General features: G+C 42.1%; 1 protein-coding gene across 2 annotated transcripts in view; it reads left to right on the forward strand.

The window, feature by feature from the left end:
* wasf1 (WASP family member 1) overlaps positions 1-23681 on the forward strand; it is a 78884-nt gene extending 55203 nt beyond the window's left edge. Inside the window, exons 5-10 of one of the 2 annotated variants that reach the window (XM_030047672.1) lie at positions 1614-1731; positions 14581-14637; positions 16035-16198; positions 17383-17562; positions 20217-20797; positions 21808-23681. In XM_030047672.1, coding sequence (XP_029903532.1) covers positions 1614-1731; positions 14581-14637; positions 16035-16198; positions 17383-17562; positions 20217-20797; positions 21808-21965 — 1258 coding nt within the window. In that variant the 3' untranslated portion in view covers positions 21966-23681. The remainder of the gene's footprint in view (positions 1-1613; positions 1732-14580; positions 14638-16034; positions 16199-17382; positions 17563-20216; positions 20798-21807) is intronic. The other variant, XM_030047673.1, reaches the window with a different exon arrangement.
* Positions 23682-24285: the final 604 nt, after the last annotated feature.

Raw genomic sequence — 24285 nt, forward strand, 5'->3', positions numbered from 1 at the left:
AACAATTTAAAAAGAAACAGTGCAGCAATTAAAAAGTCAAATTGCCAATTTGAGATAAATAAGTCAGTGCAACATTAAGAAAATGAATAAATAGGAAAAAAATTACCATGCAGAGATGCTATTTTCACTGTTGTCACCCTACTAAGTGCACTAAAAACTGTTTTAAAATGCACTTCACTAGGATTACAACAGTTACAGTTAGACTCAGCGATGTACACCTAGATCAGATGAACAGAAAATTGAGTTTGCTCTTGTTTTAATTGCAGCTGGTCCCAAGGCTGCAGATATAGACGGCCCCTCCATCATATGTAAATTGATCACTTCATAATGAATGAGTTAGAGAGAAAGAGCCGAGGAGGCAGAGAGAATGAAATCAGAATGGCAATTTGCTTATTGTCATATTGATATGATGTGACATCTCCAGCCAGCGTGTGCGGGCTCTTTTGTATGATAATCAATTTCCATGTCAGGAGGGGCCTTTGAAGTGATAAGTATCTCCATCTGTCTGGAGTCTTTTTGTTTCCCTCCCTGTCATCGTGGCACCGGTCCCCCCCCGTGACCACCGACCACAAAGTCACATCTACTGAGGCTGAAGAAGACGGAGAGCAGCGGAGTCGAGAGGGGAGTGGATAGTGATGTAGGACAGTGGCTATGAGTCATGACACATAGTAAACAGAGATGATTCCATGAAGGAGAGCAAGATAAGACAGGAAAGGGTGGGGTGCAGGAGAAGAAAAATGGGTGTCCTCACTTCTCACTTGCTCTCCATTTGTCAGGGATGCTCAAATTTTGCCATCCCTACTGTCTGCGCTATAAGAAACGGTATAAAAGAATAAAATAAAGACCAAAAAAAGACCTCATAGTAGGGCTAGACGATATGGATAAAATCAAGTGTGATATTTTTGACTGAATCTATTCGTTACTATTGGTGCTTTCATAAGACATTTTTAAGAGAAACATGTAAAGCAGGTGTAGGAAAATAATAGAACAGCTTGAACAGTCTAATAAGTTCAGAATATTGCATCTCTTAAATGTAAGGCAGTCTTTAAATCCAGGAAGAGGTAACACTTATGCCATATCACAACACTGGATTATCCAAAATCCCAGATGATATCTAGTTTCATATGATACTGATAGGATATCAGTTGATTGGCCAGCTCTACCTCATAGTGGTAGTTTAGATTTTCCCGTCCCTTGCCCTTGTCTCTCTATCCTTTGTTCACTGTAAAGTATTGAATATTAAACAAAATTGCATTGCCACTTGAAACAGGAGAGGAGAGGAGATGTCACATGGACCAATGGTTTAAGTGATTTAAGTGAAACAGATTTTGAAACTTTGCATTTTCTAAAGGTCAGGACATTTTTCCAAAAGTTTTATGTCATTTGATTTTATTCCTTTTCCATTATGAGTTCTCAAGATTAAGAAAAATGTGATCCTTTGACTTTCTGGACTTGTGCTGCTAGAGATTTGAAAGAACTCACCGAATCCAAACTCTTCAAAACAACTGACAAATAATCATGAGAAACTGTAGGAAAAAATACAACCTCCTCCCTGGAAGAACAGTCAAGTGTAAATCCTATTTATATTCCTTTGTTTCTTTTCCCCACATCAGGGATGACGGGAAAGAAGGTCTTAAGTTCTATACCAACCCTTCCTACTTTTTTGATCTGTGGAGAGAGAAGATGCTGCAGGACACAGAGGACAAACGAAAGGAGAGGAGGAAACAGAAGGTAAGGCCATATCCTTATTGGCAGTCATCATTTTCTGTCTTCACGTGGGATCATTGATGGTGGTTTCGTTGGCTCTTTGGTTGCTGTTTGGCCTTGGCAGAGGATTTTAATAGAAGGATGTGGATACAGGAGCGCACATCTCCACACTGAGGTTAATGAGGCTGTGCAGAGTAGGAAGACTTGAGACGAGCTTGAACAAGGAGGAACAAGTTAATCCATGTGTCCTACCAGGATCAGACTCAAATGACAGTCGGGGTGTGTTTCACTGATACACAGATCTGGCACTGTATCATGTAGTCTAATACATTGGATAGCCACCACACGCAGATTCTTCCTCCAATCAGCCTTCTTGTCTGGTTATTAAATGTAATTAATGGGAGTATCTGCTCTTCTCCCGTCCCCTTTTCTTTCGCAGGGAGCCTTATGTGTTGCCTCTTTGCCTTTATACACACAAACACACACACACACAGCCTCATAAGGAAGATCTCTGTATGTGCAACCTTACGAGGGATCCTTGTGCGCACACACACATTAGACTTAGGCTACTATTCAATATTATTGAATACTGTGGTATTTGTGGCCACATGTGATAGAATCCACAATATCACCGCCATCCGCCCACCCACCCAAGACAACTTTTAAGTTTCACTTTGACATTTGTGTCAGTGGATATGACTATCAGTAACTGTTTAACTTAATATTGATTATTGTTTCGGACCTATGGTTTTATTAAACCTCTATTTGAAGTTAAGTTTTTCACAGTGTTGTTGTGAGTAAGTGATAGTGTGCACATTTAATTTTTATTACAGGCATATCAATTCAGCAATGTGCAGTTCAATTCAATGTGAAATTAATTTAATATTTATTTATTTATTTATTTATTTATGTATGTATGTATGTATGTATGTATGTATGTATTAATATTTGAAGATCAGGTTGAATCTCAGCCTGATCCCCTATCCCACCCCGCCTAGATTGGAATATCATGATAAAATCAAATATCACAATATTTCAACAAGACAGTATTGTGATATTAAATTTTACATATGGCCCAAGCCAAACACACACACACACACACACACACACACATATACAAATTAACAAAGGGAGCTCTCACACATCTGTAGAGATTCCCCTTCAAACTAGATTACAGAGCACTGAGCCCCCTTTCAGATGGAGGGGTCTCCCACGCTGAGCACCAGGGGCTCAGCGGGGTTCTAATCAGCATCAGCTTGTGTTTCCATACATGGGAAACGTGGTGTGTCGCACTCTTTGTCCCTTCACAGCCAGTCAAAGCCTCTTGCTGATGTGTCATCAGTCAGTTTAGAAGATAATTTCCCAATGAGGTTTCTCATGAAGAGGACGTCATTATTGGTTTGGGGGTTTTAATGGTTGTGGGTTGTGTGTGTGTGTGTGTGTGTGTGTGTGTGTGTGTGTGTCATAGAAGATTTGAAGAGAAGTTGAGTAAGGAATTGGTTGGGGAGATGAAAAGAAACACAGTCAGAGGAGAGTTGTGGATATTTAGATCTGTTTCTCTTCTATAGGTCTGTATTTATTGACTCCATAATAAGATAATAAATGTATGTAGGAGCTTTTCTAATGAAATCCAAATGTGCACAGACATGGACTGTGCAAAGGAAAAAAAGCCCCGATTCACCACGGTATATGGACCTCATGTTGCTTTGGAGGTTTTTGGTTGATACAAATTTCGCTGAAGTTCAATCCGGCAATTTCATTCTAATGAAAGCCTCGGGAGGGCTGAGCTCATAAAGCCTTGTTCATTTCCCACAACACCACACTGGCAGCTGGACAGACCCCATGGAAAGACCTAGAAGACATTCGGGGAAACCAGGATGGATTGGCGGAATTACACACACATATTTGTTGGTTTGAGTTACCATCATGGTGGATAAAAGGTCTGTGTAAGGATCAGGGCAAATATAGTGCGGAGAGTTTATGTGTGTTTGTGGAATGCATGCAGAATCAGCTGCTGAAAGAGTTGGGAATGACAGATAGAGGAATTTTACAGACACACACGCACACACACACACACACACACACACACACATACGGGCAATGTTAATTTTAGAGTGTCTAAGTGTAAAGCACTGACAGACTTACACTTCATCACTTAAGCTCATTGAGTGGTGTAGCCACATCCTTTTTATATACAGTATCTTTCAGTCATAGCAGTCATGTAGAGTGAGGTGTGTGTGTGTGTGTGTGTGTGTGTGTGTGTGTGTGTGTGTGTGTGTGTGTGTGTGTGTGTGTGTGTGTGTGTGTGTGTGTGTGTGTGTGTGTGTGTGTGTGTGTGTGTGTGTTGTAGAATAATCTGGAAAAGCTAGGCTGGAAAGAAGTTAGTTTTATGTGCTTTGCCTTATTATTCGGCCATTAGAACACAGGTTTTTGAACTTTTTCATGTTCCCGACCACAAACTTGACTTTCATTAAGCTATGGGCCGCTGTTTTAAGTCATTTTGCCCTAGGCGCCATGATATGAAAAGACATTTTGGTTTGTGTTAAATATTAAACTAAACAGGCTATAAGTCATACTTGAACACTGGGAAAGAGATTCAAAATTATGAGGCTAAAACATGAGATTAAAATAATCACTCATGATTTTTTTTTTTTTTTTTTTTTTTTTTTTTTTTGTACTAAACAATTTACCAACAATTTATAGTGGATTAACTTATATTGAAAATAATCTAATCCTCATTTTGCTGAAGACCCCCTGAAAGACCCTCAAGGACCCCTGTGGACCGCAGACTCTAATTTGAAAGCCACTGCATGTGGAGATTACGAATATAATCCTTGATTTCAGAAGATTTTCGTCATAATGATAGTTCTTAGAAGTTTTAGCATTACACGCACACACGCAGAGAGACACACAAACACCACAGGCACAGGACAAATGCTTGAAAATCGAAATCTAGAATAGTTCACAGGCTGCAGTGTCTGGGACCTGATAGGTCAAGCCAGCTGTCAGTCAGTGTGAATGACACTATCTGAGATTGGCTGCCACCACATTTTGTGCCGTGACTTTACTGTCACTGTCCTGTCCTGTCTACAGTCAGATAGTGTTCCAGCTTTCCTCTCTCTCTCTCTCTCTCTCTCTCTCTCTCTCACTCTCTCTCTCTCTCTCTCTCTCTCTCACTCTCCGCCTTCAATCAGTCTTCACTCTTACTCCTCTCAGGATATCTCACTTCTCTTAATATTAATTATTTTTAGGCATACAAATGGAAATGTACTTCTAACTAGGTTATTATCTTAAATACAACAAAGATTTCTATCACACAGATTTATTAATCAGGTAGTGAGGTACTTCAGTTTAAATGACACAGTGTCGACGTGTTTAATAAATGGAGACCGAGTGTTCAGTTGTCGAAGTTCTTACACTCTCGCACTGTGTACCTGACATTTTCAAGTTTTAATAAAGACATTATTTGAATCACCTGAATAATGTAGAGGGATTTGTTGAGGGAGTTGATGAGTGAAAAGAGTAGCAAATGTGAAGTTGGTGAAAAGGGATACCCCAAAAACAGTCATCACTGGTTTGCGTCAAGGGTTTCCCCACCTAGAAAAAACAAAGATTCACATATTGGACACACATAGGACTCGGGGAAGCTGGAGTTAAGTGGCTCTTAGGGCTTTCAGGACCGGCAAATTCAAGTTTATTTGAAGCCCCGTATCACTGTTTACATTCTCAAAGGGCTTTACATGCCCACAACAAACAAACATCCTCATAGCGGGTAAGAAAAACTCCCCAAAGAACCCAGCTGTAATGGGGGAGAAATGGAAGAAATGTTGAGAGGGACAAACAGAGAGACAAGACTCCTTCATGCCCAGACAGGTGTACAATAGGTGCCAACCCAGTGAGCAAATTACAAAAATACAGTCTTAATGCAAAATATATAATACTGGTAGATATAATTTACCCAGCGTGTCACTGGAATAATGCAAGGGATGTAAAACCTTGATTCGAATCACTCCATGTCTTACAGAGAATTAATAAAAGATGTAAAAGATGTAGATGTGCATGAAATAATAATGTCCCAACGTTCTGCGGGGATTTCTTTGCCTAGATCAAATTCCCAATAGAGATTAGTCCTCTGTTGTAGGGATTAAGATTAGGAATAGTGTATGCTATCTCTTTGTAGAGGATTAGGGAATGATGGAAACTGTTAGCAGCAAAGCCGCACGCCTGAAGGTACCTGGAGAAGTGAAATCAGGAAATACAAGGCTAGGAAAAATATATTTGCATAGCACATTTCATACACAAAAGCAACAACTCAAATAGAGGTAAGATGAATCAACAAATAGAGATTATTTTAAAAATAATTAAGAATTTAGGAGATTAAAAAAAATGTAGTAGACTGCATTACTTGAAAAGGTGACTTTCTAATCTGTATTTGAAAGTAGCTAAAGTAAAGGCACATTATGTTCTGTATTTATATGTTCCTCATACAGAACATCAAAAGGCATGAAATGTTTTACACTAAAGTAAAAATGGAGAGTGTCTCTGTGAAGGTGTCACATCAAGGTTGGAGGTGAGAAACTACTAGTCCGCTTTTTAAAATCAAAGCATCTTCTGAACTGAGACCATACTTGAGTTCTGCACGACTAAATTTAAGATCTGGAAACTGGTGCCCAAAGATAGAGGCCAGGAAATGTAAAAAGTGGTGTTTCGATATGCAAGGATTTATGTATTCATCAACCAATGATCATGTCTGTATGCAATCTTTCTCAGAATTATTTTGCAAGATGCCAGGCTTGCTTTAAAGTCTTGCTTTATCCTCTGCAGAATCTCTCAATCACGGTTTCTCCATCCTCTTACTCAGTCAGATCACCAGTAGTTAGGCTGCAAGACATACAACAGCACACACACAGAGTAGTAGCCAGTGATAAATGTGAAGCAACACAGGGCAGAGGAGAGGGAAGGGAACCTGCAGTCTTAATCTCATTAGGCCCTGTGTTAGCATGACTCTCAGTGGATTAGTACCAGACTATGTGGTGAGCCAGTCAGAGAGATGGAGAGGGAGACGCAGACATAAAGATGCATTTCCGGAAAGACAAGGCTCAAAGACGTAATAGAAAAGGGAGAAAGATAGAGAGAAATTTGGCAGTAGAGGGGAAATAAACAACAGTGAGATCAGTGAGTCCACACACATTGAGCGTTTGTCTTTAATTTCTGAATCCTTTGCCTCTTCCACTCTCCACTCATTACCAGGACTCATACTCATCTAAATAGAATATATTGACATTTGAATTTCTGTTTATTTTTTTCTATTGCAGATACTGTACTTGCCCCGGTGCGGGGGAAATTTTTCTGTACTTGTCCTACCCTAAAAATGGCTTCTTAGCTTTGCTAGTCCTCATTAAAACCAGCGGGTGCACCTACTTGCAAGCTAATGAGCCAGCTTGATTAATTGAAGTGCCGGTACAGGATTTTTTTTCCCACGATGTCACAAGCACTTGGCAGAGAAAAATAGCTATCTAAATTCCAAAATGTGAACATATCAAATGACTGCAAAGGCTCACGTTTTCAATGGCATCCAGTGTAATGGATAGGCAGAAACACAAGCTTTGTTCTGACCATTTGCTAAGAGGGGTTGAGCTACACATATGAAGGTCATGAAGCGTGTTACACCTTGAATAATTTATTTATAGTATCCTTGGAAATAAGGACTGTGTGTGCATATTTTGTACAGTCATTTTTACCATTTGGTTAATGACAGCTTTGAAAAAATTCAATGCTCCCGTTCCATCTGTGTCATCCAAGGATATGTGTCAAAAAGCCACTTTAAAGACCACGGGAGGACATTTCTCCTCAGAGTTAGCACAGAGCACTCATAACCATCCTACTTTTAATGGCCTCAGACACAACTTTACAGTGTCAAGTTACAATTCCTGCACCCACTCTTTCCTAAAAGCATTCAATTGCTTGACCCTCTCTTGCTATAGTTGCCATGGCAACTGCTCAGGTCCATTCAAGAAATTGAGACAGCGGGCTTGAAGCAGCAAGGCTCAGAGAAGGAGTGGGGCTGACACCCTCACCAGGACTCTGCTACGGGCCATAGCAGCTGCACACATTACAGTCTGTTCCCCTGTCAACACAGAGACTGGGCTTTTTGTCTGCCACTAGGCACAGTTCACCGCTTGGCTTTCCTTAGAGATATTTGAGCTGGGAAAGGATATCGGAGAAAGGGTACAGTTGTGGTTCGACTTGAATTTGATTGGTCCTGCGCAAACACTTAACATCCACAGTTCTGTTTCTGCAGTGGACAAATAGTGTTGGAGCTGTATTTAAAGTAACTGGAATCCTCCTCTCATGTCACAATTGCACATAAAATCTGGTAAAGGAAAGGAAAATGTTTGAGCTTTTTAATGTTTTTTTTTTTTTAAGTTGATCTTTTAGGTGAAATTCTTAGATGCAAAACACCTCTATGAGCTGTAGGTGAAAATCGCTTGCAGGATCACGGTTAGCTATACCTTGCTGCTTCTCATGTAGCAGCGAGGGCAGGGCAAATCATTTAAAGGTAGCGTGGGCGGCAGCTGTACTAGCTGCTTGCTATTGCGAGAACTGTGTAACTGTAGCTGTGAAAACAAACAATGAATTAACTATTATTCGCTTTCAAAATCTCAAAAATCACATTTATGCTTCAGTAAGAACTGTGATGTAATTCAGTGACAGTATCGCCATAATTTAACTAGAATATGTGACATCAGGTCAGGCCAGCTTTAGAGCGCACCCAGTCATTCAAGAAGCAAACTTAATCTGATATTCCTTATAATCCATCTCCTAGTGCAAAAATTTCCTCAGAAACCAGCATCACTAGTCGGTGGCTCCTGGAGGGTTAGGGCATTTTATTCCCCCCCGCATTTCAGAACATGGGTGCAATTAAATAGTGTCGCTTTGCATTATTTGTTTCTTGATGCTTAATATCAACTATCATGCCATGTGGAACGCTTAATAAAAATCCATGTTCACAAAAAGCATCAACCTAGTCCAATGGAACAGGTTTATAAGCAGCTTAGCCCGCCTGGTACATGCCACAGCATAGCATAACCTACATACTGGTTTAAGTCCTGCTGTGTCAGACCAATGCTGCCAAACGACTGTAAAATTATGGCCAGCTCTTGAGCTCGTAATGTAAACAGCGGTTATTTTTTGATCTATAAACATCTCTGTACATATGAGAATGGTTAGGCGAACATAGAGTGATGTAAATTATATGCGGGGTCCTGATTAAGGAGGAGATTTGCATTTTAGCAAAGAAGAAAGTGGTTTCTTTATTCTCTCCTAGATTCTTCACTGCTAGGTAAAAGGTCTGAAACACCTACTTGGTATGCATCATTAGCTCGCAGCAGAACCATGACAACCGTTTGGAGATATAACAAGTAAAAGTTTGGATTACACCTCGTACCTTCCTAAGAAGAGGGCAATTTCTGCCATGTCACTGCTGTCATTTTTACATGCGTGCAAGAGCATGTGCCACCGTATGGATGGTTTGCCCCAAGGGACAGGTTTGAAAAAGTCATGACGTCAAAACCAAGTTACTGTCAAACCACATTCAGATGGTCCGATGTGACGGATGCTCTCCGACAAGCTGAAAAACTGGACAGGATGCTGCCTCTGCGCACTATAGCATCTCTCTTTTTCTTTAACACTCATTCTCTCTGTCACTTCTTCCCATCTTTTTGCTCTCTGGTCTCAACTCTGGTCTCTGCTGTGTCTAACTGTGCAGCTGGAAATGCCCTATCTTGTGTGTCCGGAGGGCCTTATAAGAGCCCCCCCTGAATCCTTCCCTCCCTTCCTCACCCACCCAGAGGTAAGCTCTTCTCGCCATTGGACCTCCAACCCTGACCTCGGGTTAGCCTGCTGCCTCTCTGTCATGCACCCTCCAAACCCCAGTGGTTTGATCTCAAAAAGTGAACTCCCCATCCTACTACTAACTGCACTCCCTCCAATACTCATCTGTCCTGACTGCATCCCAGTTGTCAGTAGCAGTAACAGAACAGGATTCCTTGACATTACAGGCATTTTGTCAATGATATTTCCCAAACAAACAAAAAGTATAATTGTTGTGCAAAAGTTTTTGACCTGAAGGTGACGTTTTTTTCATTCTACTCATAGATTTGTCACTCATTGCTTAGGGATAGCGTGGTTTGGATTATTTTGACATAAGGTTGTATGAGTTACTGACAGACAGTGGTGCGGTTGCATGGACAAAACCTCAGGCAGCGGGTCATGTGGTTGCAGATCTCCCTCAGCCTGCCCCGACATGGAATGACAGTAACAGCAGCAGCAAAACAGGGTCAACAACTGACAAAAAAACATTTTAGACCACAACAAACTTGACAAAAAAAAAAAAAAAACTCAGTGTCCACAGCAGAACATATATTTTGTGCATTTTTGTTGCTCAACCCTTTATTTCCACTGATTGCAGTCACAATGTGACACAGAAGAGGTTTTCACCTGCTACGCTATCAACGTTTGTGCTGCGAGTGCAAGCTGTGTCTACATAGATAAAGTTTTCAGCGGGTGTTACAAGCTGATTTGCCTTGTGTTTCACCAGATTGTTTTAACAATGATAGGATTGTCAATGTGAAATAAAATGGGCTTACATTGATGTACATGGAGGAAAAAAAAAAAAAACCCACAAGGTTTCACTGCTGCCCAGCATTGCCTCTGGTACAATAAAGTATGCTCATTTTTGAACAGATTGTTTAGTTTACTACAAATTTTGTGTAGTTTTTCTCTACCATAGAGGAAAAAAATAGACCAGCTTTGTATAAACTGAGATCTGCAGCGTATTGTCGGCACAGGTGTACACGACTTCTGTGGTCAGTGGAGCACCTTTATAATGGATGTGTCCCTGTTACTGTGCTCTCAGACTGCTCTTTGGAGCTGGCTCGCCTATCACACCACCACAAAGGTCACAAAATATTTCCTACAGAGCACAGTGGAGCAGCAAAAATGTACAAAACGTCTGTTCTCCTGGATACAGAAAATGTATTTTTTCGGTTTTCGTCGTGGTTTAACAGGGTTTAACCGCAACCCTGTTTGACCCTGTTTGCTTCTGCTGCTGTTGTCCTTCCAAGCCAGGGTTGGCCAAGACAGATCTCTAACCACAGGACTCTCTGCCTGAGTTTTTGTGTTCATAACGATTTCACTGTTGGTCAGGAACTTGTATCAAAAATCCCAACCTCCAACTGTATTCTTTTACACTGAGGAATGTACTATAGGGTGCATAGAGCTTTAAATATTAACACTGGCCTTGTACATTAATGTAGAATGGCAGAGATTGCCAGAAAAGGTAATTGGGACGCAGCCATTGAGTATGTATTCCACTAACAGCAAGCCACCTCAGATCTGTCTCAGATCTGGTTTTGAGTTGACTGCACATCGCTTTGGAAGGGTAGCACTTTGCAGATGACTTCTTGCTTTGCAGTTTGATGGTTGATGCAAAACAAACAATCTTTCACATCTCCAAGCAAATGTTTTTGGATATGGAACTGGTTTCTGAGCAATGATGTCAGTGTGTCGACTGGATCGGTGTTACAAAAATAACCGTAAATTTCAGATATCAAGCCGAGCTGCAGATACTTTTTTTTTCCCCTCTGGTAATGAAAGTATCGGTTACATTTGGCATTCATCATGCTGCTCTTAATTGTAGGCTTTTTTCAGTTCCCTAGTTTGCTATTTTCTATGCCCTCACAGCAGTAAACATTTTTTTTTAATACTGCTGTCAGGCTTCGTAATAATGCATAATATTAGTATAATACAACCCACGTGCACAACATTGACTGCACACCCAAACTTTTCAACAGAGATTAATTTGTGTGCTGTAATTCTCCAATGATTACCTTATTGTAATTACCCTCATCAGGAAAACAGAAGCCTTGGATAATTACTATGCAAGTGTGTACAACACCAATCCATTAGATGGAGCAGCAGCAGTAATGTGTGTGTATGTGTGTGTGTGTGAGGGGTCTGTGTTATTGTCAACCCCAGGGTGGTCGAATGGTAGTGGGCCTCCGAGGGCCTCCCTGTGGGGGTTATTTACCCAGCACCATAGCTGCAGTTCTGCTGAGTCTGTCACATTTCACATCCACACACAAAACTACACATGCACATACACAAGAATGCATCCTGCACATAACACACAAATCTATAAATATTACACAAGCGCGCACACTTCCACATGTGGTGCTTACACAGCGCGACACTTTCTCCGCCAGTGTTGCTACATTGAGATGAAGGATGAAAACCGAGTTGAGGCACACGGCTCTCTGAAATTAGCTACATTTGTAAAGCCAGTGACACACACTCACACAAACACACACACACACACACATACAGATGCTCTATTTCTCATTATGTCTCATATACACAAACACCCATCCTTACAGGACCCCTCATATCCTCGCTTCCCAAACTTGTTTACCCATTGCTATTCTATAATTAACGAAGATGTCATGTTCACATTGTGGCAGTAAAATTTTTCCTCCGAGGGACAGCAGGCTTAGGCGCTTGTCTTGCTCCCTTTACCTAATTAAAGAGCGGGCCTGTCTGTCTGTAGTGCATGTCTTCTCCCCTGTCTGTCGGTTTGTCTGTCAAGTCAAGTTAAAATTTAGTTAAAGGGTGTTTTCACCAACATGGGTCTCAAAACGCTTTACAGTAAGATGCATGAGGTGCATGAAACAAAGCAAAACAGCAAGATGCACAAAATGTAAAAGCAAAAGAGTAGCATGTGGAAATACCTGTTAATGCCAACAGTAGTTATAAGCCACGGTTAGGCAAATTTGCATGTACTATGATGTTAATGTTAGTATTTATGGGCTGGTGAATACTAACAGTTTGGTTAAGAAGCCTGTAACAGTTGGGGAAAAAGATTTGAATGTGTAGATTGTATTTGATTTCCCCTCACATCCCCTCAATCTGTCCTGTGGCCCCTCACTGTATCAGTTACACTGAAATCCCATAGTAGTATTCCAAAAACCTCTGGTTAAAGTGATAGTACAATCAGTAAAATTTGCAAATGTATTCAGTCTGCCAAGGCTGCAGCTCTTTCAGTAAGTTCCCATTTGTATTTTAAAACACAAAGGTTAGTCACAGTAAAGCTATTGTTGTAAATGACATCAGCTTCCACTATAAGATTTCTCTTTGTCTTGCCTTCGTAAAGAGAATCAGCTGGATTGTGAGAGGCAATTTCATGGCTGAGGATGATAAGTTAAAATATTTGACCTTTCAGGGCAGCTCCCTCAGCTGTGGCAGTCATTGTTGTCAGAATTTACTGCTGTCTCTCCTTGGGAATAAATGATATCCAGTTTGGCGTCAAGATATAAATGTGCTGGAGCAGTGTGAGAGGAATGTTGTGTGTGCGTGTGTGCATCCATGCCTGTGTGTGTGCTTGAGCGCAGCGCCTCACCCTTAGCCAGTGCTTCATCAGCGGTAATGGGCCGTGATGAATCAGAACCTAATCAATGTGCATTACCGTTAGGATTTATTCCCGTGCCTGCTCTCCACCAGCTCCAGCCACAGCGCTGGGCAAGACGAGGCAAAATCAACATCAGATAGCTAAAACCAGAGCTCACGCGGTGCCCGATCCATGTCACGTTTAATCAACTGCCTGTCAACCAACATGTTTCTTCTGAAGACCAGCACACGCACAGCAGAAGTACACACACAAACATGTGCCATTGTTTCTTCTGTCACTGAATAAGCGGGTCGGGCCACCCTTGAGGATCTGTGCTGCTTAAAAAAAATCAATTAGTATTGGTTTCACTTGAGAGTGCTAGTGTCACATGCTGGAAATTAAGTTTCAGAGGCTTTTTTATTTCTCTTGCCAAGAAGAACTTCTGAGGGAAATGCTACACACACACACACTCTCACACACACACTCACACACAACCTGCATTGCTTTACTACTAATCGAAATGGGATTGTGCTGTTGGTTTGACATTTTAACAACCTTGACAGCAAGCTGGGAGAATGTGATTATGTGTTTTTTTGTCAAACGAGTGTGTAGAATATGTTTTATTAAGTCCCCTTCTGTACTTTGCACATTACCTGATCTTGTAATGGCCAACAACCTGCCTGCTTAAGCTCATAAGATAAAATTAAAATGTGTGCTGGCTCAGTCAGTGAAACGTCCTCACACTTAATTTTCCATAGTATTTCCTAATCTGATTGCATAAGCCTGCACATTCAGTCTAAAAATACACTGAGAGATGATTCATCTGGAATGTCTGAGAAGGTGTTTTGCATATCAATGTTTAGGACTGTTAAATGCCCACAACTCTTCCTTTGAGTTACTTTGTTGTTCTTGTGCTATAACCTGCTGTTATTTTCTGTTGGCCTGCACTTCTCTATGTGAGTGCGTTTGTGTGTGTGAGTACATATGTGTGTGTATTTTGCATGCCAGTGTTCACTGTGTCCTATTGTAGGTTTCAAAGTTTATTTCCCACGTCTAGAAATGCGCCTTTGTAGTGTGTCCTCCCATTCCAGTGAGATCTTTCTCTTTCTACCACAGTCTTCTTTCTGTTTTGCGCCAAAGCTCGGCTCTGTCATTTCCCAGTGTGTTTAAATGATATGTTTACGCTGGACTGTGTCCTGCGTCCTGCCTGCATTGTGACGTCCCCCCCAGCTGTGCACGCTGTCATTTTCTGTTTAACAGCACTTGTTTTCTCTCTTTCCCTTTTGTCCCACTCGGTCTCACCGCCCCGTGTTTTGTCCCCGTTCGCTGTGTGCAGCAGTGTTGTCCTGAATCCTGTGCTGTGTTGATTTTTTTGACCCCCTCCCCTCATCCCTGGTGCTTCTCTTGTGGTTTTGTTTTTGTTCTTGTAGTTGCAGGATCCCCGCATGTATGATCAGGTCTATAGGTACTTAGACCTTCCAGGGCAGGTATGTGAAAATACAGCGATTATTTCAAAATTGAAAAAAAAAAAAAAAAAAATGTGTGTGTGATTTCTGCTGTAGCAGCTTACTGCTAAATTTCCTCATAACCCAGTGTGTGCTGAGAGTCAGAGTCATGCTTAGGTCTGGGAAACAGGGAGTGCTGTTTGATAATAGGAGTCACAGCTGAAAGATGTGGTTTAAAAAAAAAAAAATCATATTATGGTTATTTTGACAGATGTAATTTCAGTATGATTCACAGTTTTAGGGAGATTCATCATTTATGCATCATAATTTTAATGTTTTCTCACTTGTAAAGAATACAAAAGCCTGGGCATCTCTGTAGCACAACAACACTTGGTATTTTGTCACACATTTTACCCTCATAAAAAATGCAGTTCCTGTGATTTGGGTGTTGCACTTGGCAATATTTCACTTTCAGTAATATTTTGAATAGTTGTGCAGCCCTAATCGGACTGAGTGAATGATTTTGACAACATGTATAGTGCTTGTAAAATTGTCACTAAGTTAGAAGTGATGCCTAGCAACATACTTGTCACTTCTAATTCAGTGACATACTCACACAGTATCTATGTACAAGTACAGTATGGTTAAATTATCTGGTCAAGTGTGTTCAATAGCAGTCCCTCTTCCCAGACTTATGTGAGAAAGTCTTTATGTGTAGTGTTGTAGATTCCTGCTCCTTAAACACCTGTGTGATTTGTCTCTGTAGACATCTATGTGAATATTCTATATAACCTTGTCCAAGATGAAAAAAAAAAAAAAATCAATATTTGTCGCTATGACAACAGCTGCAAGAGATTATACTGAAAGAGTGAGGTTGGGTAAAGTGTGTTTATAATGTTAATGTGCCGTGTGTTCAGTTAAACAGAGAGGATGTAGCAACATCCAATATTCAGAGAGAAGTGCAAGTGCCATAAATGCTGACTTAGATACATATCTGAATTTGGAACTCTTTTTTTCTGAGTGTGTGTGTGTGTGTGTGTTTGTGTTTGTATGTGTGAGAGATGAGATAGCCACCTGAATAGCTGTGAAATGTTGCTCTTGCTTGTCATGTTTCTTTCCCTTCCTCTAAACCTCCAACTGTAAATCTCACCTCAGCCTTTCCTTACAGTGCATAACAAGCAGGTTTTTTCATTTACTCTTTGGTCTTGTAAGATGTGTCTGCTGAAACACACTTGTAGAACAGCAGCTAACCTGTCATCTTCTCTCTCTTCTCCCTGTCCTCCTTTCACATTTTTCTTTCTCTCCGCTCCCGAACCATCTCCTCTCTACTCCACTCTCTATTTGGTGCTCACCGTCACCCTCCATGTGCCCTGCTCTGCCTTTTCCTCCAAACGCCACTCCTGCACCATTACCCCCTTCATTATCATCTCATCCCTAAGCTGAAGGCGATAGACCGTCCACAGGAGCCAGAGAAGATACCGCGGGCGCCGCACGATCGCAAGAAGGAGTGGCAGAAGCTGGCGCTGGGTGCAGAGCTCGCCCAGGACGAACCTGAGGACAAACACCGAGAGGCCAACGGCTCTGCGGCCTATCACGACAACAGGTGTGTGTGGTCAGGGTTAGGCATGGGTACACACTACGCTGTTGCCCTGATCTATTTCACCGGCAAAATGAAAGTGACTTGAGCTGTCTTTATGGGATGATGATCTCTGAACTTTATAACCCTTGAATGTAAAGAGGATTGTCTTACACCAGTGACAAGTCTTAATGCCGACATTGAACGCTGAAAACATCTTAGTATATCTGGGCCTAAGTGTACAAAATGTAAGAACCACTTTACCGATGTTGAGTTGCACCAGTTTTCAACCATTAATGTCTCAAAGCTTAAAATTCCTTCTTTAACCTCATCTCGTCCCCCTCTTGACTTGAGTGGATTTGATATGTGAAATCAATCAGCGGTTTTCTTTTCCTTAAATTAGCTTCATCTAGTCCATCCTTTTCATTGAAAGAGCTGGTTTTCTAATCTAATTTAACTTCAGCTGAGTAAAGACCTTCATGATGTGCAAACCTTTTTAACACATTGTTATTATTATTGTAGGGCCCCTGAAAGTAGTGTCGCTGCTGCTGAAAATAGCCCTTTGAAGCCAAAAAAAGGGGAAAATAAGAGGAAACACTGAAAGGGACTGTGGATTTAGGCTTAAGCTGTTTAATCATTTCAATTTTGTACATTTTCTGTTTATAAAAAAAAAAAATAAAGAAATAACTTACAAGACCTCCTTTTACCAGAAATACCTGTGCGCTGGCTCATTGTTCTGTCTCATTATGCTGACAAAGCCGCAAGGTATTTCAAATTGGCCGGTAATTAAATTCATTATGCAGCTGTCTGAATGGATTCTTTAGATTTTAAATGCCCATAATATGTACTAATGACTGTGTTGCATTTGATTATGATTTATTATGGCTGCTGTGATTATTATTAATATTGTTTATCAACACCGACGCCGGTGCCAGTGTATTTTTCAGATTCCCACAACGTGTGTGAATTAAAATAAATCAATAAATGAAGCAACAGTCAAATCATTGTATTGACCAGCCAGATCGGATTTGACTGAGGGAATTCCAAGTCCGGCCATATTACTGTGTGTGTGTGTGTGTAGAGCTTTTACCGAGACTGTGAGGTGACAAGAACGTAACCGAATCAGGTAACAGAAACTAAAGTGAAAACAAACAGAACGGCAAGTGAGACAATAAATAAAAACGTGCTCGACTGTTTATCTCCTTGCTCAGGGCTCCGTTGTACATGGAACATTTGGACGGGCCCTTCTCGCTGGCGGCGCTGCCCTACAGCCAGATGAACGAGCTGCTGAACCGCACCGGGGACAGAATGTATTCACGGCCCCACGACCCGCCTCCACCGCCACCTCCCATGCACCCGCTGGGAGACATCAAACCACCCTCTATGATCAGGTGGGACACACACAAACCACGATTACAGTTGTCCCTCGCTATAACGCGGTTCACCTTTCATTTTTTTTAGTGCAATTTTGCATGCTTTTTTTTTGTACTGGACTCATTTTTCTAAGAAGGTTTGAACTTTGAGTGTTTCAACAAGAGAGAAAGTGAGAAAATGTTAATGCCTGTGTGAGAAAAGTGTATAAAGTGTGTAGTGAGGGGTTTTACAGCCTTAAAACATCTATAATAATTGTAAAAAATAAAGCTGACTACTTCGCGGATTTCGCCTATTGCGGGTTATTTTTAGAAGGTAACTCCCGCGATTAACGAGGGACCACTGTATACCATTTTATTAGTTCATAAGAGATGTAAAGGAACTGTTCACCCAAAACACAAAAAGCTATTTTCCCCAGTTACCTCCAGTGCAGTCCAGCTATCCGGCTAGTTTGTGTGTGATTTGGTGAGGTTTCCAGTCTGCTGCCGTCTTCCCTCTCTCCTGGCACGCCAATACAATGGAGCTGGATGGATATTCTTTTGTGGAGGTCAAATAGTCAGAGATTTACATGTGAAAGACTCAACAGCAACAGCTTTTTACAAAGACATAGATATCTGATATAATACCCGTGACCTGCAGGTCCCATGCTTTTTAGCGGTTGTGGGTCAGCACAGTAAAGTTAGAAATAAGTGCAGGTGGGTTGCCGGATGAAAACATTAAAATGATAATAAAGTACTATACAGAAGAATATCCTTTTAATAAATTTGTTCATTTCCCCCTGTACTTTATCTCTCTCTCAGAATCATGCATTAGTGTGAAAGCAGGTTGGTGTGGGTGCGGATGTGAGTTCTGCAAAAATGACCACCATGTCGGCCAGTTGCAGTTGAGGGAGATGTTAATGCAGGAAATTTGTGTGAACTTAGAGCTGACCTGCTTATGAATAATCCACAGCCCTTGGGTGCTAAGAGTTTCACTGGGAGCTACTTCCTCTCAAAGAAGAAACTGTTTCTGTCTGCCCCAAAAAGTATGATTTTTAGAGGCGGATGGATACAATTTGCCACTGTTCTTCAGCAAGAGATAGTGTCGCCCATCAGTTATGCTGTTTTTGGAAAGCACTGTTGCTGTTTCATGCCGGGTTTGACCTTCCCAAAATAATACCCACTGTATTGGGGTGAGGGGAGACAGAGAAGATTGTGACAGACTTGAAACCTCACCGAATCACACAGAAGCTGTTGTTATAGAAATTACATAGCAAGTAGTATAGAAAAAGGCCAACCTTTACACTCACAGTACACTGACGTCAGACATGAGACCATGACATTTTATAGTTCACTTCATGTTGCTTATGAGCTCCAGAGAGTTTTGACAGTCAAAATATCTGAAGGTAAGTGTTCCTCTAAAGGTTGATAGCGTACCTGACATCTGAATTTCTTCAGATTGGCAAACCTGACCCATCACGTGCTCCAAGCAGTTTAAAACAAATGCGAAGGGTTATTTGCAAGTAATTTAGCACCTCATATCTCTTTCGCAGCGTGCACACACAGTGCAATCCCATCACCCATCACATCACTTTGATTTGTTTATTTTCTTCTTTTACTCTAAGGGATCAATTGGTCATACTGAGTGGCATTCCATTACTTTTAGTTTGTTTTTGTATGATTTATTCTGTAGGGATGACAGAGATTTTCCACGCTGATGGAGCATGAGAGGGGGAAAAAAAGAGAGGATAGATGGTGGTAGATGGATGATTAGAAGGTTTGTGGACTGAAGGTGAAGAGAGAAAGAAGCCTAGGAGAAAGGAGGGATCAATAAAAAGGCCACTGAGGGTATTACAGGTTGTTTTTGCAGCAGACTCTTGCCGCATACGTCACTCTTTGAAGGGATGGAGAGATCAGAAGGAACGACTAAGCCTATGGCTGCAGCAGCAGAGAAATATCTCATTGATTTCTGTAAAGGTCCTTGCAGCTATGCTCTCCTCTTTAAAACTATTTCTGTTTTTCCTGTCCTCTGTTCTTGTTTATTTTCGTTTTTCAGTCTTTATCTGACCTTTGGCTATGGCGCCTCTCTGTTGCTTTCTTTTCTATCTTTTTGTATTTCATATCTCCCTTTCTTATTTCGCCCTCACTGTGCCCCTTCAACAACTTTTTCCCCACATTCAGCTTAGTGCGTTCAGTAGATATTGGTGTAGATACAGACTCAAGTACACTCTGAGTAAATAGTCTACACATAATCCTCCTCTCCCTCTCTCTCTCTCTCTCTCTCTCTCTCTCTCTCTCTCTCTCTCTCTCTCTCTCTCTCTCTCACTGCTCTTGCTGAAATGTGTGATGCAATTTTCTCTGTAGGAAGAAAATTGATTGTGAACATGTCAGTCTTTGTGCTGCAGTGTCCTGTGCAGTGGCTCAATCACCCACACAGCCTCAGATAGTGATGGAGCTTGAATGAATGGCCCTTACTGATTATATTCAGCTTGAATGTTCAACGTATCATGTAGATACTTTGCTTTCACCACTCCTCTCTTAATATGTGATGTCCTTCACCTCTAATGTAGCTCTAGTGGACATGATGTACCCTCTGGTCTGTTGTGATTTCCAGTGTTTTGTAGGGCCTTGTGGCAGAGCCTCTCTCTCTCTCTCTACTCATCCCTCTCTCTTCCTCTCTCCCTTCCTTTGTCTAGTTCCAGTTCGGGCTTTTCCGACAGCAGACCTCAGTCTCCAGCCCGGACAGCAGGCCTCAATTCTGGCACTCCTCCTCCTCCACCTCCACCTCTCCCTCCTCCACCCCCTCCTTTACCCTCCACATGCACTGGTCTGCGGGGCACCCCTCCTCCCCCCATCCCGCCCTTACCAATCCAGCAGCAGCCCCCAGTCATCCCACCTGCCCCTGCTCCCCTCCAGATTGCTCCAGGAGTCCTCCATCCGGCGCCTCCACCCGTGGCTCCGCCACTCCACTCGTCCTCCCCGGCCCGCCTCCAGCAGGTCCTGGACAAGGGCGTGCTCGCAGGTTCCTCCGCCCAACTGGACGGCACCATCCTGCCTCCACCCCCGCCGCCACCTCCTCTGCCCCTCACTGGAGCACGGAGCTCCTCCCCCTGTCCACCGGGCCCGCCCCCTGTCCCGGCCTTTCCTTCAGCAGCAGCCATGGCCTCCCCGCCGCCTCACGCCACTTCCCACGACATGGCAACCAAGAGACACCATCCTGCCAACCTGCCGCCCATCAGCGATGCGCGCAGCGTCCTGTTGGAAGCTATTCGGAAAGGTGGGTCCAAATCATTCCAGAGTTATTTGAGTAATTATTTCGCCAGTTTCTCCGTGAAGTGGCAACTTTGCATGATAATGGCCCCAAGTGGGCGCAAGAGGCAACTGAATTTTGTCAAGTTCAGTGCCAAGAAACGTAAATTGAGTAGCGCCCAACCAGTGGTAGCTGATCACAGACAGATCATATTGGTGTATACTTTATATGCAAATAGAAAAGCCATATTGCAGAGAAAGCACGTAAGATAACAACAGTGTTATCAAATAGTTTGTCCAGCAGACTCCAGTGTTCACGATACTTTGTGTAGCACTGAGTTGGCCAAGTAGTATCACAGCAGATGGTGGCACAGATTGTGTTAAGAAGTTAAGAGGTTTACAGTTCAATTGTGAAATATCAAGCCTCCAGCACATATTTTTACTACAACTATTCGGTGATCAAATTTGAAGATTTTTCGTTAAAAATTAGTTTTTTTGTGTGTATAATCATAATACCAGCCAAAATACTGTTATCAGAAGTTTTTACTCCCAAATGTCTGCATCAGTATTAATTGAGCCCTAAATGTGAGCAGCAAAGTGCACACAATTAAATACAGATTTTCCTTTTCGCGGCGGTTTGAAGCAGCCATTGTATGTCCAACTTTCTCTGGATCAAACCAACACTCGCTGCTGTTCAAGAGCACGTTATGCATTTTGTCTTAGATGTTGATGTGTTGCTTCCTGTGCAACGATATCTCCTTCCAGTGACAGATGCACACCTAAATTTATTTTGAGCAAGTACAGTGTGTGGAGGTGGGACACTCTGTTCTAGTGCAGCCCTACTTAGTGATTTAGGCTGATGAGATGGATGTATGTTTTGCATCAAAATTCTGCCATAGTAGCGCAGCTTTAACTAAAACTTTCCACAGCTATAGTACTTGTACTTTGCCTCAGTAAACAGCTATAGGACACCATCAAATGTTAAAGCCTCTGTGTGCGTCTCTTCCTGCCTCTCTCCCCTCCCCATCTCACCTGCAGGCATCCAGCTGCGGAAAGTGGAGGAGCAACGCGAACAGGAGGCGAAGCACGAGCGCGTTGGCAACGACGTGGCCACCATCCTGTCACGCCGCATCGCCGTCGAGTACTCCGACTCCGAGGACGAGTCTGAGTTTGACGAAGGAGACTGGATGGAGTGATGCTTGTCAGAGAGAAGAGAAAGAGCAGGGGTGGCAGCAGAGGACAACTGCGTGTTTAAGTGCCCCCCCCCAACGCCCCGCCATCAAAAACTTCCCCTCCAGCAAGAGTCCGCTACATCCCAGAGACGGGAACAACATCTTTGTTACCCATTACCCCCTGTCAATCTTTTTCATCCCTCCATATTCCTCCTGCTCTCTCTCGCTCGCAGTGGTTTGTGTGCGGAGGAGAATCTCTACGTTGCCCTTGTCTGTCTCGTGTTCTCAGAGAGGTTTTTGTATTCACTTTTTTTTTTTCTGCACTACCACGCAACTTTGTTTCTGGTGGGTTTCTCATTGTGAAATCCCCATTGTTTACTATTGTTATACATGAAAATAACTTCTTTTTTTTTTTGAAGAACCACTTGTTTTTGTTTTTCATCTGTTCACAGATGTTGTGTGTTGATGTTAAAGAAAAAAAAAAGAAAAACTGAAAAGAAAAAAAAAGATGGCATGTTGCATCTTAATCTTTAGTTCTCCAGTACAGTTTTGCCACCTGGTGGTTGAAAGTGACATTGAATGGATGCTGTTTTATTTTACCGTCTTTTTATTTATCTTTTCTACTGGAACATTTGCGGTTTTAATGGGCCAGTAGTCACCAGTGCTGACCGCCTGATGAACAGCAACCCATCGTCCACACCAGCTGTGACTCCACTTGGCTGAGCCGTCTTGGTTTTGCTCTCGTGTCAGGACTTCATACCACTTCAGAACACACTAAAGATTGTGATATGTCATGTGATGATTGTTGTATGATTGTGGTGAAAATGAAGAAGGGAAAGTAAATGGCTTTGGCCAAGTGTGCCCATATCCATCCGTCTACACTAATGTTTACCCCAGGGTAACGTATGCCAAGAGATTGAGCTATTTTTTTTTTCTGTCCAGGTTCTGTGGGTCCCCGAGGAGCCACTTTATGCTCAGATAGACATCAGGCCAATGTCAAAGATCAACACTGAGCCATTGGGTTTCAATAGATTCTGCTCACATCCTGTCCTCACACGCTTTTCCTCACAGATGGAAGATATGTAGATGTGCAGATCTCATGCACTACTCATTCTTTCTGAATATACAGTATGCTGAAGGAAAGGACACGAGGCGAGGAGTGTTTTGAGCACACCCTTGACATACTGAAAGGCTTGCGATGCCGAGCGCCCCGACCAACGCCAGGTACAAACCACTCAGCTCCACCGAAGGCAGCTTAACCCTCAGATCCCCCGTTACTCCGTACCCGTGCACTAACGAGGAGCCTCGCCTCGTTTGGTTCTTACAGCAGTTAACGGTTACTCAGAAAAAAACTGAAAAGGAAAATGAAAAAAAAAGTGTATGATGTCGCCTGTTGAGGCCTAAGATAGAGGAGGATTCATTACGCCTTGTTTTGGCTCATTTCAAAGAAAATGTCTGCCGTCCTTTCCTTTCATTTGTTTGTTCTTTCTTCTACTTGCCTTATTGTTCGTACAAAACGTATCGTTGAGTTGATGAATGTATCGTGCTGTTACTACTTACTTGCCTGCGCTTGTATGGATTAGCTGTTTCTATGTTTGGGGAAAATGGGGGGGAAAGGAAAAAGAAACCCTGGTTTAAAAAAAAGGATTAGATCAATACTGTATACCATGTAACTTATGTAACTGTTGACTGTAACAGTTTGCTTGAATTAATAAAATCTAATGTTATGTTTCAGCCTTAGCTGTTATAGGTTTGGTTTTGTGGAGCTGATCCTGTATGGATTTTTTTTTTTCCTCCCATGTAAGTGTATCCAGTGTGTTGACTGGTTTCACTCCTCTTACTTCCTCTCACCTCTTCCTCTCTGTCTCTTCCTCCCCGCCGGCTCCCTAAACAGCTGCTCCTGGAGTTTTCGTGTTTATTACCCTGCCACTCTTTTTATTATCTTATTTATTGTCTTGTCACTCTTTATCCTCTAAGCCAGCGCTGTCGAATAAGCTTTTGGCATTTCAGCTTTCATGTCAGGGTGGCACATGACATCTGCGCCTTAAAATATGTCAGCTTTGGGTCGGCAGGGATTAAAAGTTGAATGCATTCTGCAGAGCTCTCCTCACAATTCCAATACAGCGGCAGGAGGGGGCTTATTAAAGTGTGTGAGTGTCTGTGTCTAAGGGAAGATGATGAGGGAGAGATTTAATTATCAGATACTGTGTGTAGTGATGGTGAAAGCTGCTGTATTTTCATGCTTGGAGAATGTCCAACAGTTTCACCTTGCAAATGAAAATGTTTGCGTTCTTTTGTTTTTTTCAAACCTTGCAATGTGTTATCAACAGAGCAGAAAAGGCTT

This window comes from Myripristis murdjan, chromosome 24 (assembly GCF_902150065.1).
Source record: "Myripristis murdjan chromosome 24, fMyrMur1.1, whole genome shotgun sequence".
Classification (NCBI taxonomy): domain Eukaryota; kingdom Metazoa; phylum Chordata; class Actinopteri; order Holocentriformes; family Holocentridae; genus Myripristis; species Myripristis murdjan.